This window comes from Myzus persicae, unplaced genomic scaffold (assembly GCF_001856785.1).
Source record: "Myzus persicae strain clone G006 unplaced genomic scaffold, MPER_G0061.0, whole genome shotgun sequence".
Taxonomy (NCBI): domain Eukaryota; kingdom Metazoa; phylum Arthropoda; class Insecta; order Hemiptera; family Aphididae; genus Myzus; species Myzus persicae.
In genome coordinates, this window is record NW_019103870.1 from 127,933 (window position 1) to 144,549 (window position 16,617).

Genomic DNA, 16,617 nt, shown 5'->3' on the forward strand with positions numbered 1-16,617 from the left:
TTAAGTTTTTGTAGGTAGTGAAATAAAAATATATATTTTTAGGTAATAGTATGTGCGCCCAAAAAGCAATTTTTTAGTGCACTTAAGGCTATTTTTAGAATGGTTTTAGATCATACATAACACTTATATATCTGAGCACTACTGATGACATTTTAGTTTTTAGGGCATTAAAATAAATTCCTTAAAACACCGATTTGATGTGGCCAATGTAGACATGTAAGTACATAATATAATAACACAAAAACAAAATTTGAAATTACTGTCACACCAACACATTAGGTAGGTATACTATTATAAATTATAATTAATGCTTGCTTTTAAAGTTGTAACGATGTAAATATGTAAGTAAACGAAATTATGTATCAGGCATCAGCTGTTCCGCCATCAGCTGTGCCGCCGTGGCGGGTACCTCATAAATCATAATGTTTCGTTTACGTTTGACTGCATAGTATAAACCTAAAACTTTACTAGGTATTTCACATCATTTTTCATCACGAAGATTTTCCAACTGTCCAAAGATCGTGCTTCACTCAATTTCATGTTATATCGTTATCAGTTTATCAAGTTGTAAAGTTGTCAGTACAAGGCACTAATTACATAGTACCTATTGACTACTCAGTACTCACTACTCACTAGTCACTGAGCACCATAGAGAGTAACTCGGGTCTCAGACGTCTCAGTTCGTCAGTCGTCACGGACCACAAACCTTGACGGTCGGCCGACGACCGAATAAATGTCGATGGACGTCGGACGACGTACATTCGAGACTTCCTTTCGAGGCTGACCCGAATAGATATTTGCGGATCATAAGCCCGCCGAACATCGTACGCGAACGACCGTCCTGTCCGATCCGCACACAAACTCGCTAAGTATCTGCCCTTTGCAAAGCCCACCTGTACCTGCTACGTACCGATCTGAAATGAGTTTACCCGAGGGAGCCGCTGCGGCCGGAACGCCATCTACGATTTCGTTGGATTCGCTCCCCATCGAGGTAAACACATGGACGTCGTTTTTAGGATGGATGACGAGCAGAAAGCGCCCGCAGTGTGGGATTATTTGATTTGTGTTGGGGGGTCGAATTTAACGAATTGCACGACTTAAGTAGGTAGGTACTTTACTGGGTGTGTAGGGAGGACATTCAGAATTGAGAGGGAAGCAGGGAGATGTTTCATAATTATATTTGAATAGGTATATCATCAACAGTGTGTGTCTCTAATATTAGTCATTTGAAACGTCTGGAGAATGGTGTGACATGCTCTTTGTGCACGTGTACTTGTTGTCGTATGTCCTCACCTGATAGACATTCCGATACAAACGTTGGATCATACATTAGACAATGAGTGCATCTATTAAACTAACTAGTTGTAACGTCTACAATATTATAGTTGTTCAGCCATTGGTCTTTTCACAGCCCTGCACTGCAACGAACTGTAGAGCTCATTGGCTTTGCAGAGTGCTGTAAATCATAATTTCACTAATATTGACATTTTTACCCCTTAGGTATTCCTAATGATTTGTGAACGCATCGATGCTGACACTTTGATTAGGTCATTGATGTATGTCAACAAACAGTTCTACGACATAATCAGTGACAATTACCTGTGGAAGAAAAGAGCAATTGGTAAATTTAACGATTGCAATGTGGCGTTCATGTTGACAAGCGCTTACAATGGTGAGGCTAGGAGGCCGTCAATGTGCATTGGTGTAGAAAATACATTTTGGTATTTCTTGTTTGTTTCCATTTCACAGAAAACACATTTAATTGGAAGCAATTTGCCTGGCACGCAGAATTGGAAGACAGTTGTTGGAGCCAATATGAGACAAAAACCACTACCACTGTTTTTAGTGGAGCTCATTTTTCTGAAGTGGATGCCGTCATTATGGCAAAAGTATACATTTTAAGTTAACAAAACCATCAAAAATTTGTATCACTTATCGAAAATATTTTTAGGATGGTAATCATTGCATGTCTGCATCTAGAGATCGTTCTATATGCATGTGGAACACGACGGGTGCAGTAGATAACCCTGTTGTACACAAAGTAGACAGCCATTTAGGATGGGTATGGGATTTAGGAATTTATGATGAAGATCATTTTTTATCGTGTTCTTGGGATTCAAAAGTCAAATTATGGAATACGAGCAACTTCACGTCATCATCACTACCAATACACACATTTAGGTAATTGCAACTTAATAATACATTTGTATTTGTTTTTAGTTATTTAATTATGAATACTATTGGTTTTTGTATAGTACTGATGCAGCTGTGTTGTCAATTACAAGCAAAGAAAATTTTGTTGCTGCTGGACTTTATTGTCCTAAGATAATTGCATTTGATCCCCGAGAACCTGAAAAACGACTCTTTGAACTATTAAATTCTCATACACGTAGTATTATTGATTTATGCTTAATAGAAGATAATTATTTAATATCACTGAGTGAAGACAAAACTGTATCTGTTTGGGATTTGCGTACAAATAATAATGTTAAATCTATGTACCTCTCTAAAGTAAATGAACCTCACTGTAAACATTTTACTACAATTATTAGGTATCTATAATTATTTAATTTTTTTTACTTTTTTGCAGCAGGGCAGTAGATTTCCAATGTGTGCTTCTTACTATGACAATATTCTATTTATTGGCGATAATAGAGATTGTATGTACTGGTTGGACTGTTCACATGGATTGTATAATGTTCTTGAGGTAGGATTTTGTATTTTAATTCAAAATATTATTTCTAATTACCTCAATGCAATTTTTTCTAGACTGTAAAACTTGCAAAGCCTTTAAATAATTGCCGTAACTACAAGCTTAATTGCATTAAATGTACTAATTACGGCAGTATTATAACTGGGGGCAATGAAGGAGTTGTTTACATTTTAACTCCAACAAATCCTCCTAAAGTTATAACCAAAATTGTTGATTCCGGTTCAGAAATAACTTCAGTAAGAGTAGATCTTTGAATTATGATGATTTTTATACTTAAAAAATGTATTTTATTTATAGATTGACTACCAAAATGATACTTTAGTTGTCGGATATGTCAGTAGTGATGTTCAAGTGTGGAAAAAAAAATAGTCATATCTGTGATACCCAAATATAATTCATTGTTCTTAAACTCAATTATATATAATACATAATTGTAAATATTTATTTTTTTATAAAAGATTTAATAATGCAAAGGAGCATTGCTTAAAATATTTTATTTTAAGAATATTTGTCTTATTTTTGATACAAATTGTAATTTAAAAATAACTTAAAACGAATCATATTATATTTATATTGAACACTCAACTCAACTCAACTCAACTCTAATTTTCATAAATGTCTCAGTTAAAAGACAGTTATTTATTTTTATTTTTTTACTACTTTTATATATTATATGTTTAACTTATAAGTAACATTTTTTCATCTTACGAAAATAATTCAACTGACCTTCTATTATTTTAACTAAAACAACTATGTGTCAATTTCATTTATGTGATTTACTAATTTGTAATAATCTTTAGCAACTTTTTACTATTAATCTTGTTCCTTTGGGTTGTGGCTCACTTCTAGTCATTAATAAGAATTAATTATTAATATCCAATTTAATATTATTAACTAACATAATTAAATTTATTTTTCAATACTTCAGTTTAATATATAACTTAAAAGCATTATAATATTAAATAATATTAATATATTAACTGTTATACATTTTAATAATTTTATGTAATGTAAATACTAAATACATTACCACGACAATACATTGTAACACGTGTTTTTTTAAATTATAAATGATTAATATAGTTTAACCATACCTGTTACATTGATAAGATAATATAAAATATAAATATATAAATTTACTATTTTGTATTTGAAATCATTTATTATCACAATTAAAATTGTCGTAATATGTAGTAATTGTATCCTGTGCATATATAACAAGCACAAAATATGTAAAAAAATATCAACATTCGAGTATTTTGACTTATCAATGACATTCGTTTTAAAATAAATACAGTGAATTCTGCTTAATGTAGACACGTTGGGATCAAACTCATTTGTCCACATGAAGTAAGCAGTTTGCCATACAAACCGAAATAACCTTAATAGTAAATATTAGAATTGGGAACAGACCACTTTGCTCATATCAACTGGTGCCAACATTAGGAGGAATCCACTGTAACTGCTTAGTGTACCTACATGTCATTATTTAATAATTTAACAATATGACCAAAAATGTGTTTCATTTGGGAGGGGGGACAGGAGTATGCATCTCCCTAACCACAGATTTTAAAGTAGTTTAGGGCCGACTGCTGGTCAATAATAACTGGCCCTAGAGCCATTACAAACCGTGATACAACATACAAGTCATTATGAATCGAAAAAAATTCATCAGTAATCTACGATAAGACGAGTATGATGTACAGCGTACTTTGAAATATAGAATATATTGTATATTATTACTTAGTATTACAATTTCAGATTTACAGGTTACTCAACGCCGTATAGAAAAAGTATTAGTCTCTAGAAATATGCGCACAGTTAATTACCAAATATAAGCTGTTCAGCATAAAGGAAAATCACAACTATAGCGCTTTCAATGTATATAATTACAATATATATTGGTAGGTGGGGGATCTAGCCATCAAATTTCTTTTTTTTTGATACATACATAAACAATTTATAATTATTGGGCTGGTGAGGATATAATATCATAATGCCTTCTGTAATACTAAATTACTCGAGGTCAAACTTTTGTGAAGAAATGCAGGCAGGACATATTAGTTAGCATAAAACCTAAGCTGTGACTAAACTAACAATGGTAATAGATCTGATTTATGATATGAATGTAAACATATAGTAAAATATATTTTGATAATTTAATAAGTTATTAATAATTGAATTCTTTGGGTATCTAAGGCTGGTTCTTATAACATCCAGTTAAGGGTCAGTTAACTTAACTGGCTGATAATAGATTTTATTGCCGGCGTAATTCTGAAGGTTGTGTCCGGACATTGTAAGAACAGCTCAAAGACTAATTAATTATTTAGTGATCAGTATTATATTATGAATTATGACGCTAAATAATGTAAACAGTTTTTATACTCTTTTCAATATGAGAAGAACCTCAGTATCCAGTGACAACTAATTTTTTCCAAGATTGTTATGCTTTCAATACTTCTATCCTAAGGCAGAGGTTCACAATGTCGGGTCGTAAAAACATTATTTACATATAATTATTAACTTCATTCTATTTTCGAGAAAAAAAATTCCCAAAATATTCAGATAATAAAAAGATCAAGGGAGAAAATAATTTAAAATAGGTAACATAAATGCTAGGCGGCGGACGAGTCTTGATGCATCCTTATTGTAGTTTTGGTATAGGTTACTAGTATACATTTATTTTGGTATTTGAAGACAGACAAATATACATATTTACCAATTTAATGTTAATTAATGAAAATTTTTTTTTAGTGGGAGTGATTGCTAAGAGTTAAATTAAAAATGTTAATGTCACTCACATAAAAGGTAGGAAACCGCTGCACTAAGGTTCATAATTAATTTAATGTCAACAATTTGAGAACAGATATTAATAAAAATCTATTTAACAAGAAACATTTATTATAGTGAAATACACGAGTATATAAAAATATGCTAATGATTTTATAATAAATAAGATTAAATAGTCTTGAAAGTCATATATTATAATTGTTTATATAAGATCAATTGCTTTTGTAACTTAATATATTATGTAAAATTAAAACAGGCCTTCATATTCAACAAAATTAACTCATAATAGCAAATAATTAATTAATTTATCTAATTTAGTAATAAAATAATAACATTTTGTTTAAAAAAAGAAATACAATAATTACAATGAAGATAGTTTACAAAAAACATCAGACTAGAAACTGATTTCATTATGATGTTAATCAATAGTGAATGATAATTAGTAAAATGTTTAGTAATAAGTTATTCCAAAATACTTGTTTCCCAAAATGATGGTCATGTCTATAAGGAAAAAGGAAGAGGGATCCACTCTGGAATGTTGGTAATAAAGGAACTTTAAGGAATTAATGAATAATGGAGGATTAAATTCTATAAGGAATTTAAAAGCCCAAACAAAAAAGGAATTAACAAATGGGCGACTAGTATTATTCAAGAATTTTGGTTTAATAGGCCTGATGCTACTAAAAAAAAACAGTTATCAAGCATTCTACAAATACAAAATAATTTAATTGATTAAGTAAACATAAAAAAAAACTATTAATAATAATAATAATAATAATAATAATAACCAACTGTAGAAGACAAAATAATAATAGTTTATAAAATTTGATCATACAAACAGTTGTATCACTCTAAATTGACAAAATTGATGAAATATGGTTGTGAAAAAATTATCACATGAAACAAATTTTAGAACATTAAAACAAAAAATTTTGTTAGGTATTATTGATTTTGTAATAATCCCCCCTCCCATCCCTCCCGCAGGTCCTACAAGACGAGCCAGGTCTCGGCACGAAGCCTGTTTGAAAAAACCCCAAAAGATGCAACGCCGGATTCACCCATGTTGCGCCCCAAATTTCCTAATCAAACATAAGTAAATTATTAATTATATTTTTAATTCAGCAAAAAATGAAAAAAAAAATACTCACAGAGTTGTCTTAGATTCCATAGGCAGTTGATAGGCGTTCTTTCAACTGTTGAGGAAATTGATCCGTAAATCTAGTCCAATTTTCTTCCCCTACTTGATTTTTAAATCCATGCAATATCTAAATAAAAATTTTAGTTTAAATATATAATCATAAAATTAAATAATTTAAAATGCACATCTATGTAAGAATAAAATAAATAATAACTTTGTAAAACATATCCTTTAAGTCATCCTTAGGATTTATCCACGAAGCAATGGCATCACAGAAGAATATGAAATCTTGAACTACACCGCCAGGATTTAGACTTATCATTTGACACATACCTCTAAATGCACTATCTTTTTCATCATTGTCTCGGATATTACGTAATGAGGTACACCTAGAACAAAAATAATATTAGCATTGCTCAAAAAACAGTTAAAAATTATTATTCATAAATATTTGTTATTAGTAAATAAGATGCACATTTTGTGTCCCCAATCCAATATGTATGTAATAAGTTTATAATTAATCAATTAAAATTATAAAATTATAAATATAATAAATAATAAAAATATATTATAAATAAGTAATAAAAAAAGTAAAAAAAAATAATTGGTACACACCACATGCGTACAAACTGTTGTAACAGCGGGGCGACGTCTTGAGGGCACACATAACCTAGTCGGCCGATTGTAATTGCTATAAAAAAAAAAAACAAAAAAAAAACGAAAAAACTAATAAAAAATAAATCCATCAAATAACAAATAAAATAGTAAACCATAAGTATACAATAATTTTTTTTAAAACAAAATAAAATTAATACACCTAATAAAGATCAAAACTGACGTCTACAATCAAAACTTAAAGAGAATTAAATAATATTGTTTAACATTTATTGAATAAGATGATGTAAAGCAAATATATATCTAAACCAAATTAATGATTATGGTTATTAATTATTATAAATATACGTTATGTCACACTAATAATATATTGTATATTTAAATAAAATATGCAAAAACAAGTGTTTAAAATTTAAATATTTCGAGTTTGTTTATTGTGTGGTTAAAAAGAGAAAGTTAAGTTTTAATTATTCTAATACTTGGGACCAGTATAAACAACTTAAATGTTTTATATTTTAGATGATGGAGAACAAATATATATTATAGTTATAGAATGGTTATTTATTTAGTTATTTGGTACTTATTACATAATATACGAAAGTGACTTTACAATTAATGATCACATTTTTAGATGGACCGCTCCAAAAATATTTTATATCAAATTATTAGTTTATACACTAAGCAAATGATTATAAAGATAATAAAATAATATAAATTAATGATTAGCAAAATTCATTATAGAAATAATAATGTTTAATGTACTTCAGAAAGGTTTGACTTACAAAACCATTTAATCGCATTAGGTTAATAAATATTATGCTGAATGTTTATGTATCTAATGTGAAATAAACAACTTATAAATACAATAAATTATTTTTTATAAGTTAAGATGATTTTAAAAGTAGAATATGTAGTTATATAGTTCTTCATCACCATCGGCAAACTATAATCTACATACCTATTTAATTTTTAAAAAATGTTAAGTATAACAAAAATATATTTATTTGAGTAATCAACATATTAATGTTCTCAGAATTTATTCATATTTACCTGTATTTTCTAGTAAAGTTTTGGGGGTGTTTGTTCGATTCATGGTTATTACCAACTGATTCAAAATTATTGGTACATATGGTTGCATTTCAGTACCTATTAGAATATACAAAAAATTAATAATTATAATCGAACACGAATATTCACCACACATGCTCATTCCCTTTTTTCTTTTGGTTATGGGTTTACTCAAGTCTCAAATGATCCATGACATATTAAGTATTGTTAAAGACCATATTTTCAAATACATAAACATTTTTATGCTATATTAAAAGAGTGTCTGTGGGATAAAAAACTAAAAAATAAATTTAAAAAACTTTTGAGTTTTAAAATGTTAAGTTATTTAATTTAATGTATGTACTAAGGCTAATAATATCCTATATTAAAATATTTGACAAATAAGGAGCATATGATTTAAAAATTATAATAATTAATAATTTTAAAAGACATCTGTGTATCATATGAAATTAACTAAATATTACATACATTTTATGTTTTAGCTAAACCCTTTAATCTTCATTAAAGACTATTATCCTTAGTTAAATATAAAGTTTAACAACTCAGAAACCTCTCATTCTAATTTCAATTCATAATTAAATGATGACATACATTTTCACTCTTATGACATTTGGTTTTTATTACAATAGGATAGTTCTTAAATGTGATAAAAAATCCATTTGAAAATATGAATTTTAAGTAAACTTGAAATATGCTAATTAGTTTGAATAAACGCATTATTATAGTATAAAAAATGAGGGTTGGTTTAAATATCGGTAAGCTTAGTAAATTAAATTTAAAAATGTATTTACAGAAAAACAATAACATTTTTATTACCCAATTTTACAGCAATCTCTCCTATTGCCCATGTAGCATTATTACAAACTGAGATGTGATCAGGATTCAAATTTTGGGCTAATATTGGCATGAAATCAGCTAAAAAAAAACAATATATTAAAGGCTTTAATTTATTTGCTAACTTTCAGTCAGGAATTTAAGTAAGTTATATTATTAATATAAAAAAAACTTTTGTACAATCTCTCTATCATTATATAACTAGAGAAATTAAAAATCATTAAAATTAATAATTAGTACTATTTACTATTTAGTATTTACGAATGCATCTGACATATAGTAAGCAATTTAATTTAATCAATTAATTTTAAATATAAATACATGTATTAAGTCATTATACCTATACAGGGATGTACATGTTGGAAACATGCTTTCGTCAGATCCCCAAGAAGAGCAAAAGAACTTTGCCTAACTTCAGCTAATGGATCTTGCATGCACTGATAAAGCAATTGTAAAGTATTTGAACCATTTATCAAACTTTCAATAAATGTTGTTAATCCTTCTGCTAAACCTGATAGAAGGTCTAGAGCTACTATCATAAAATCCTTATCAGGTGCATCAAACTGGTCTGGACTTTGAGAGTTAGCCTATAAATTACAATAGTCATAAAATAAATAATTAATTTAAAAAAACAGGTTGTGGTCGCATGCAATCAACCGAAACAATTGATCTACAAAAACCAATAAAAGACATGTATGTATGATGTATTTACTGTGCTTTATTATTCAGTATACACTTTGTTGATTCTGTTAGTAATTCAACATATAAGATATAGAGAACTTTGGTCTGAAGATAAACAGCAAATTTTATTTAGTCCCCATTTTGATGTATCGCCATAATGATATCCGTTAAAAGAGCTGTGTGTAAGTTATATGAAAATTACACTAATCAACATAGGTATTTGGTCTATGTTGGCACAACATTGACATCTTGGAACGCAGTTATTTAATAATTGAAAATCAGGATAATTCCTTGCCAATAATTTCAAAGAAAAGTTGAATAGGAAATTTCATTCACAAAATAGTGAATTATAGTCAGTCAACATTTTTTGATCAAAGTACAGGAGCACATACTCTATTATATATATACACCGTCTATCGAGGTTGATGAGTCGTGAAAAAAAATATGATATTCAAGTAAAAGGACCTTCACCTTTACTTATAACAAAATTAAAAGAAGAGTGGTAGCAAACACTTAATCCTTTCAAGAATACAATATTTGATGATTTTCTTACACTTGAAAACAACATTATTAGTAAATATATCTAAAATAATAATAATTTATTCATTCATTCATTCATTTGATACTAGTGATTATAAAAATAAATATAAATATAGATAATGTACAAAAAAATATTTGTAACTTATGAAAAAAATGGATACATTCAATACAATTTTTGGGTAGACCGTGTACAACTTAAAAATGAGTTTGGTAGATCGCATACAACATCACAACCATAATATATTTTTATACTTACAATATTTTGGTTTAATGTTTGTTCAACTAGTGAAATACATCTTTTGAATACTGGCTCGGCATATGGCATGAATCCAGATTGCAATGCAGTGGCAACACTAGATAAACACTATAACAAAAATAAAATATGTCTAATATTGTATTTATTTTAAAAAATAAATATGTATACATACTTCTAATAATGGAAATAGATCTTTATCTTCATCTTTCAATGCATTCCATTTTTGGATTAATGGAGGCATCAACAAATGAATATACTCTGGCTTATTCAAATTATGACCAACCGAGTCAGCTAATGTCCCAATTGCATCATATAAAATTAATAAATTTTTATGCTGAAATTTTAAATGTAAATACATTATTTCTGTTATAATTAGATTAAAATTTCTTTGCTTTTTAATTACTTGATATTTACTAAAAGCAAACACTAATGTTTCTAATATGAATCCTAAATATGGTACTAGTTCAGTAGTAGCTTCTTCTTCTAAAGTAGCGAAAGCAGAACATGCAGCTTCTTGAACTCTTTTGTTGGAATCCAATATTCGTTTAAGTAACTAAAAAAGTTACATAAAATATTAAGTAACACAACATTCAGTGTTTCATCACATATTTTAATTTTTTTTTGATTTTCACTGGTTTTCAAATTACAAACTATCAATACTTTCAGTATTCTACAACTTCAAAATCAAATTGTAATGAAGGACATTTGTTTAACATGATTTATAATAAAATTGTGTACACATAATTTTTCTTGTTAATTGTAAAATTTGAATAAAGATATAAATAATATAGTAAATGTAACTCTGAAAATTGACTTGTAAGTTTAAAATTTGATAGTGTTTACTATTTAGATATTATAATGAATCAGATTAAATTTCAATGTTAAGAAAATGCCAATTTATAAAGTCATATAGATTGATACATTAAATTGATGTATAATAAAAATAAAATTGACACAATCATTATATTTTTAAATGATGGCATTAAAATAAGTTAAGATCCACGGATACTTTTATTTTTACTGATAAATAAAATAATTTCAAGTACCTATCAGTAAGCTATCAACAATTTTGTTTGGTAAATTTTAAATTGTTTGTGCTTTATGTTTCCTTATTAATTATGCAAAAACAAAATCCAGACAATTTCTTTAGAAAACAAGACAAATTTAACATTTTCAAATTTTAAAAAAAATAAACAGTTCTTAATCATATTTGATTGTAGAAATAATCTAATTCACTTACCTCATGCATCATTGATTTTAAATATTGTTCATGTGGTTGACTAACAACCCAGTGGCAATAACGAGAGAGTGTCCAACATATTATGGCTCGAACTAATGCTTTTTTATCACTCAAATGGTTGATCATGTATGGAATAAGTTCATTTAAATGCGGGATCATACCGTTCATGCATCCTATGTTAACATAGGATAGGTTATATATATATAACATTTCAATAATTAAGACATTTTGTTTAAAAAAACTTATTTAGTTTTACCTTCAGCAATAGCTCCTAGAGCTAAGATTCCAGATTCTTTTACTTCCCATTCAGTAGAAGAAAGTGTTTCTTTTAAAATAGGCATAAGTATTGGAAGAATATCCTCTTTAAATACATTAGCTAATACATCTAAAGCAGCAGCACTACACTTCCCTAAATCATGACAATAGTAATTATATGAACGATGAAAAATGTTTTTCATTTTAATAGTTCAAAACTCACTTAAATTCCAATCAGATAAACTGCTATCATCTCCTAAATTATCATCATCATCTTCTTCGTCATTGTTATCTTCTTCATTACCATGTGTATTACGTGACTTATGAAATCTAGGACGAATATCTTCTTCACGGTCAGGAACATTTTCATCTTCTTCAACATCTCCCTAAATAATGAATAATATATCATATTAGAGTTGAAAATTTAAGTTTTAAAATGAAATATTTATAAGGATTAACCTTTAATAAAATAATATCTATTTCTGAGTATCGCATTCCATTAACAAGAATAGGTACAAGTCTAGGTAAATATGGTGTAAGTGCTTCTTTACAAATTTGTTGGTCAGCAATTGAAAGCCAAAACTCACATGCTTCCAATGCAACATTTTCATCTGGATCTTGTGTTCTTAATAACATATACTGAACAAAAAAGTACGAATTTTTTTTTATTATATTCATCATTTAATTGATAGAACAATGTTATAATCAATATTTTTAAATAACATTAAAAACATAAAAATGTATTTACTCACCTCAATAATATCATGCAAATGGGGAAGTAGTCGATCCATTCTCACTTCTAGAAGCATAACAATAGCTCTACAAACATTTTTTCTAACTTCTGCTTCATCATCCACAGCTAAATGAAATAAATTCTAAAACAATTTTAAATATAATATTAATAACTATTATTTATTACTCTATATTTTTAGATATTACTTATAACATTATTGCAAAAAAATATTACCTCTAAAAACACATCAATGTGGTTCATTAGGGAAGGTGTTTTCTGTACAATAAACTGATTAACACATCCAATTGCATGTGATCTAGTAGATGTTTAACAGTGCAAAAATAACAGAAATATATAAAAATAATAAAATATTTTGTCAATAATTAACTATTAAGAGGATGGTCAGGGCACTATTTGTTTTTTTTTCTCTGTGCACCCTTGCACAATATAGCAAATTTACATTTAGCACAACTACCAACCTCATGTTATAACTATTAATATTAGAGTGAATTTATCAACCATCAAACTTTAAGTTAAGAACATAACCTGTGTCCTTATGTTGGCTATTTAATAATATTTTAATTAAGTTTATGATTTAAGTTGTAAGCGTGTAAATTATTACAATTTAAAAATGCTTATAAATTGTATAAAATTAAAACATCATATGACAACGTGGAGACACAAGTAAGTTCTTAGCTTAAAGTTTGATAACTTTGTGATTTCACTCTAATATTAAAAATAAGAACACAGATATGGTTTTGGTAAATATAAGTTTTTTTTATGTTGTGTGAAAGTCAGAGACAAAAAACAAACTGTGCACAGACATCCTCTTAAGTTATTTTATTTATTAATAAATATAAAAAAAATCCAACAAATATTACCTTATTTTTGGACTTGAATGTTTAAAAAATTGTAAAAACTTTGGAATGAGGATATCGAGCGGCTTATTTTGTCGATCGTCTTCTAAATACTCGGATGAATCTTCACATATTTTTTGCAAAGCTCCAAAAGCCCCCTATTATAACAAAAATAATAACATTACTCAGAACGCAAATAACTATCAAATTTAATTATTTTAATCATATTATAAAAGTAATAATTAATTGATTTCACTTGAGATAAACATTATGTTTCGAATGTTATAGTCAAAAATAAATTAAAAAAAGCATCCCCATCTAAAATATTATTTATCAAAATTAAAATGAATCAATAGATATTTATCTTCATAAGTTTTAATAAATTTAAATAATTAATAATTAGATACCTCGCAAACATTATAATCTGCAGAATCAAGCATTTGACAAAGGGCCGGCAAAAGTTCAGGCCAGGTGTTGATTCCACGTGATGCTATTGTTGTGATTAAAATGCCAACGGTTGCTCTTATTAATGCTGAAGTATCTCCAACTGCAGTTAGACATTCAGACTTTACAAACTCTGTAACCGTAGGGGGTAAATTTTCATAGTGACTCTTGATATTATTTTTCAATATCAGACCACTTAACGATCTTGTAGGTTCGTCTAGAAAAAAAAAAGGAAATTACTTTTATTCAATGACTAATTGATAAAAATTTTAAATCAATAAGGTGGTATTTAAAATAAATTATAATAATTTGAGTTTTTTTTTTAATATTACTAAATTAATCAAAATTAAATATTTATAATAAACAATAATTCTAAAATATTTATTCCTAAATTAAAAGCAAGCTAACTACAGTTTTGAAATTGGTAATATTATACCTTCAGAAGTCAGTTTTGTCAAAACAAATATCAAATAATTGTTAAAATCTGATACTTGATTTAGTTCTTCCAATTTCTGAATTATTATATTAAGGAAATTTTCAATTGTTTAAAATAAATAATTTTTAAATTATATGTAAAATAGTTAAGTAAAATATAAATATTAAGATTATATAAAGGTATGATAATTTTAAATAGTTCATTACGAATTCCCAAGTAATAGCCGAATAGACTTATTGGATATATATTCTGTGAAAAAATGTATGAAAATAGTTAGGTCAAGTATTTTATTAGAAATGTAAACACTTTTAAAAACAATCCTATACAATATGATTTTGAATAATTAATAAATATTTATTTTCTTTGTTTTTAATTTTTAGATGTTTATCTTTTTAACTATATGGGCTGGACCCATGTTAACAAGCAACATTACGCATTTGAGACAACAGAAGTTATAGCAAAATAGTAAATACCGAAAAGTTTGATACTAATTACAATTATTTTGAATATAAAACAACGATTAGGTACCTAAGAATTTATGAATAAAACAAAAAAATTGTCACTTTTATACATTAATTTATGTAAAATGTCATTTGAAATTGTAATGTACTTTAATATTCAATTATTAATAGGTACTTCTATTTAAGCCAAAATAACGTAATTGGAAAATGTTTAATTTTAAAAATTAAGAGTATTTAAGATGAGGTAGACGGTACTACTCAAATTGTGTTTTAGCATTACAACAATTTAGAATGCACTGGGCCCAGAGTATTTAAATACTTTATAAAAATATGATATAGGTATCTCATAATTATTAAAAGAAATTAATAGTTTATATACCTTTATTGGCTAACTTTATATTTAACATAATAAATCACCAATAAAAAAATGTCAATTTTAAACTGAGACTTTATGCAATTTACACAAGTAATAGATATAGTAGGTATCTAAGACAATAAACCAAATACCTATTAAAAACTACTTGAATTTTAATTGTATTTAAGTGTATAGGTAACCGAAATATTAGGATTTTTAAACTGTTTTTGGAAACATTTTTTTTTATTATTTACTGTAAATGTACTTATGTAAGTAAATACATAGTAAATAGTAAACATATTATTTAATCAGTAAATAATTAGGTAAGTAATTGTGGAATGTTAGTAACACTCCTAATTGAACAAATACTATTATATACTCAACTTAAATAACTTAATTAGAGAATCTGAATAATTCTTAAACAGGTGGTTATAATTTGTCACACTCAACATACAAACCTTACCTTGAGTGAAAACATTTTAGATAAAAAAAAGGATACTTGTTGTACATTCCGTTGTATAACCGTGTCGGGAGACTGGGATTCTTTAAGCAGCTGAATGATTTGCCGTAATCCCTCTTCTTGCGGCTGCCAGGCCATTATCATGCTAACGCCAAAAGTCAGTTCAGTCGGTCGGTGAAATGCAGTTAAACTGCTAGAAAAAAAAGAGACGATGCCAATGCTACATAGCAAATAAATTTGACAGTTTATTTAGTTTTATGCAATTACCTATAGTCCGTGTGTGCGGAATTTCCAATATATTACCGCAATATCGTAGTTGGGCTATTGGCACGTTTAAGTAATAATAAACAGATAACTATACAAAAGATAGAGCGAGGGTGTGTTTTATAAAACGAGACTGCGAACGAGGACAAGGCAACAAAATTAACAGCAGACGAAGATGCCCGGAAAGACGGAAAATGACGGAAATCGACCGTATAGCGAATGTGTTACGATAAAACTCCTAAAGTCGATAAGCACATACACATTTTATGTTATTTTTTCCACTCTTTTAACGTCGCCCCGTCTCGCTCACACTAGTAACGATTGGTACGAGCAGACTCATCGATGACACGCGTAACATAACCGGCATCTCGTCAACGATGTGCGACAAAAAGCGCGCGAAATTCAAACACGCACGGCCGTTTACCGAATACAGATTAGGGTTTTGGGTTATTGTGTTATTGCAACTATAAAATACAT

The 16,617-nt window shown here is 27.9% G+C and overlaps 2 protein-coding genes across 5 annotated transcripts; one reads left to right on the top strand and one right to left on the bottom strand.

The window, feature by feature from the left end:
- The first annotated feature begins 417 nt into the window (after positions 1-417).
- LOC111035680 (F-box/WD repeat-containing protein 9-like) lies at positions 418-3,165 on the top strand. 2 transcript variants are annotated; one of them, XM_022317387.1, is made up of 8 exons: positions 418-991; positions 1,501-1,672; positions 1,750-1,889; positions 1,952-2,181; positions 2,256-2,511; positions 2,594-2,707; positions 2,770-2,949; positions 3,011-3,165. In XM_022317387.1, the coding sequence occupies exons 1-8, from the start codon at positions 920-922 to the stop codon at positions 3,080-3,082; spliced, it is 1,236 nt and encodes a 411-aa protein (XP_022173079.1). In that variant the 5' UTR covers positions 418-919; the 3' UTR covers positions 3,083-3,165. The 2 variants fall into 2 exon arrangements, with proteins under 2 accessions (XP_022173079.1, XP_022173078.1); XM_022317386.1 differs by having other exon boundaries at positions 419-991; positions 2,591-2,707.
- A 2,871-nt stretch (positions 3,166-6,036) lies between these two features.
- On the bottom strand, positions 6,037-16,387 carry LOC111035677 (transportin-1). 3 transcript variants are annotated; one of them, XM_022317383.1, is made up of 21 exons: positions 16,144-16,385; positions 15,916-16,066; positions 14,601-14,676; positions 14,128-14,381; positions 13,745-13,878; positions 13,098-13,179; positions 12,883-13,005; positions 12,590-12,769; positions 12,354-12,516; positions 12,132-12,284; positions 11,876-12,048; positions 11,039-11,188; positions 10,808-10,969; positions 10,636-10,743; positions 9,499-9,745; positions 9,141-9,239; positions 8,307-8,402; positions 7,257-7,332; positions 6,856-7,030; positions 6,652-6,768; positions 6,037-6,582 (listed from the first exon to the last, which is right to left on the bottom strand). In XM_022317383.1, the coding sequence occupies exons 2-20, from the start codon at positions 16,018-16,020 to the stop codon at positions 6,661-6,663; spliced, it is 2,664 nt and encodes an 887-aa protein (XP_022173075.1). In that variant the 5' UTR covers positions 16,021-16,066; positions 16,144-16,385; the 3' UTR covers positions 6,037-6,582; positions 6,652-6,660. The 3 variants fall into 3 exon arrangements, 2 of the variants coding, with proteins under 2 accessions (XP_022173075.1, XP_022173074.1); XM_022317382.1 differs by having other exon boundaries at positions 15,916-16,069; XR_002604672.1 differs by lacking the exons at positions 6,037-6,582; positions 7,257-7,332 and having other exon boundaries at positions 6,752-6,768; positions 15,916-16,069; positions 16,144-16,387.
- Between the last annotated feature and the right edge of the window lie 230 nt (positions 16,388-16,617).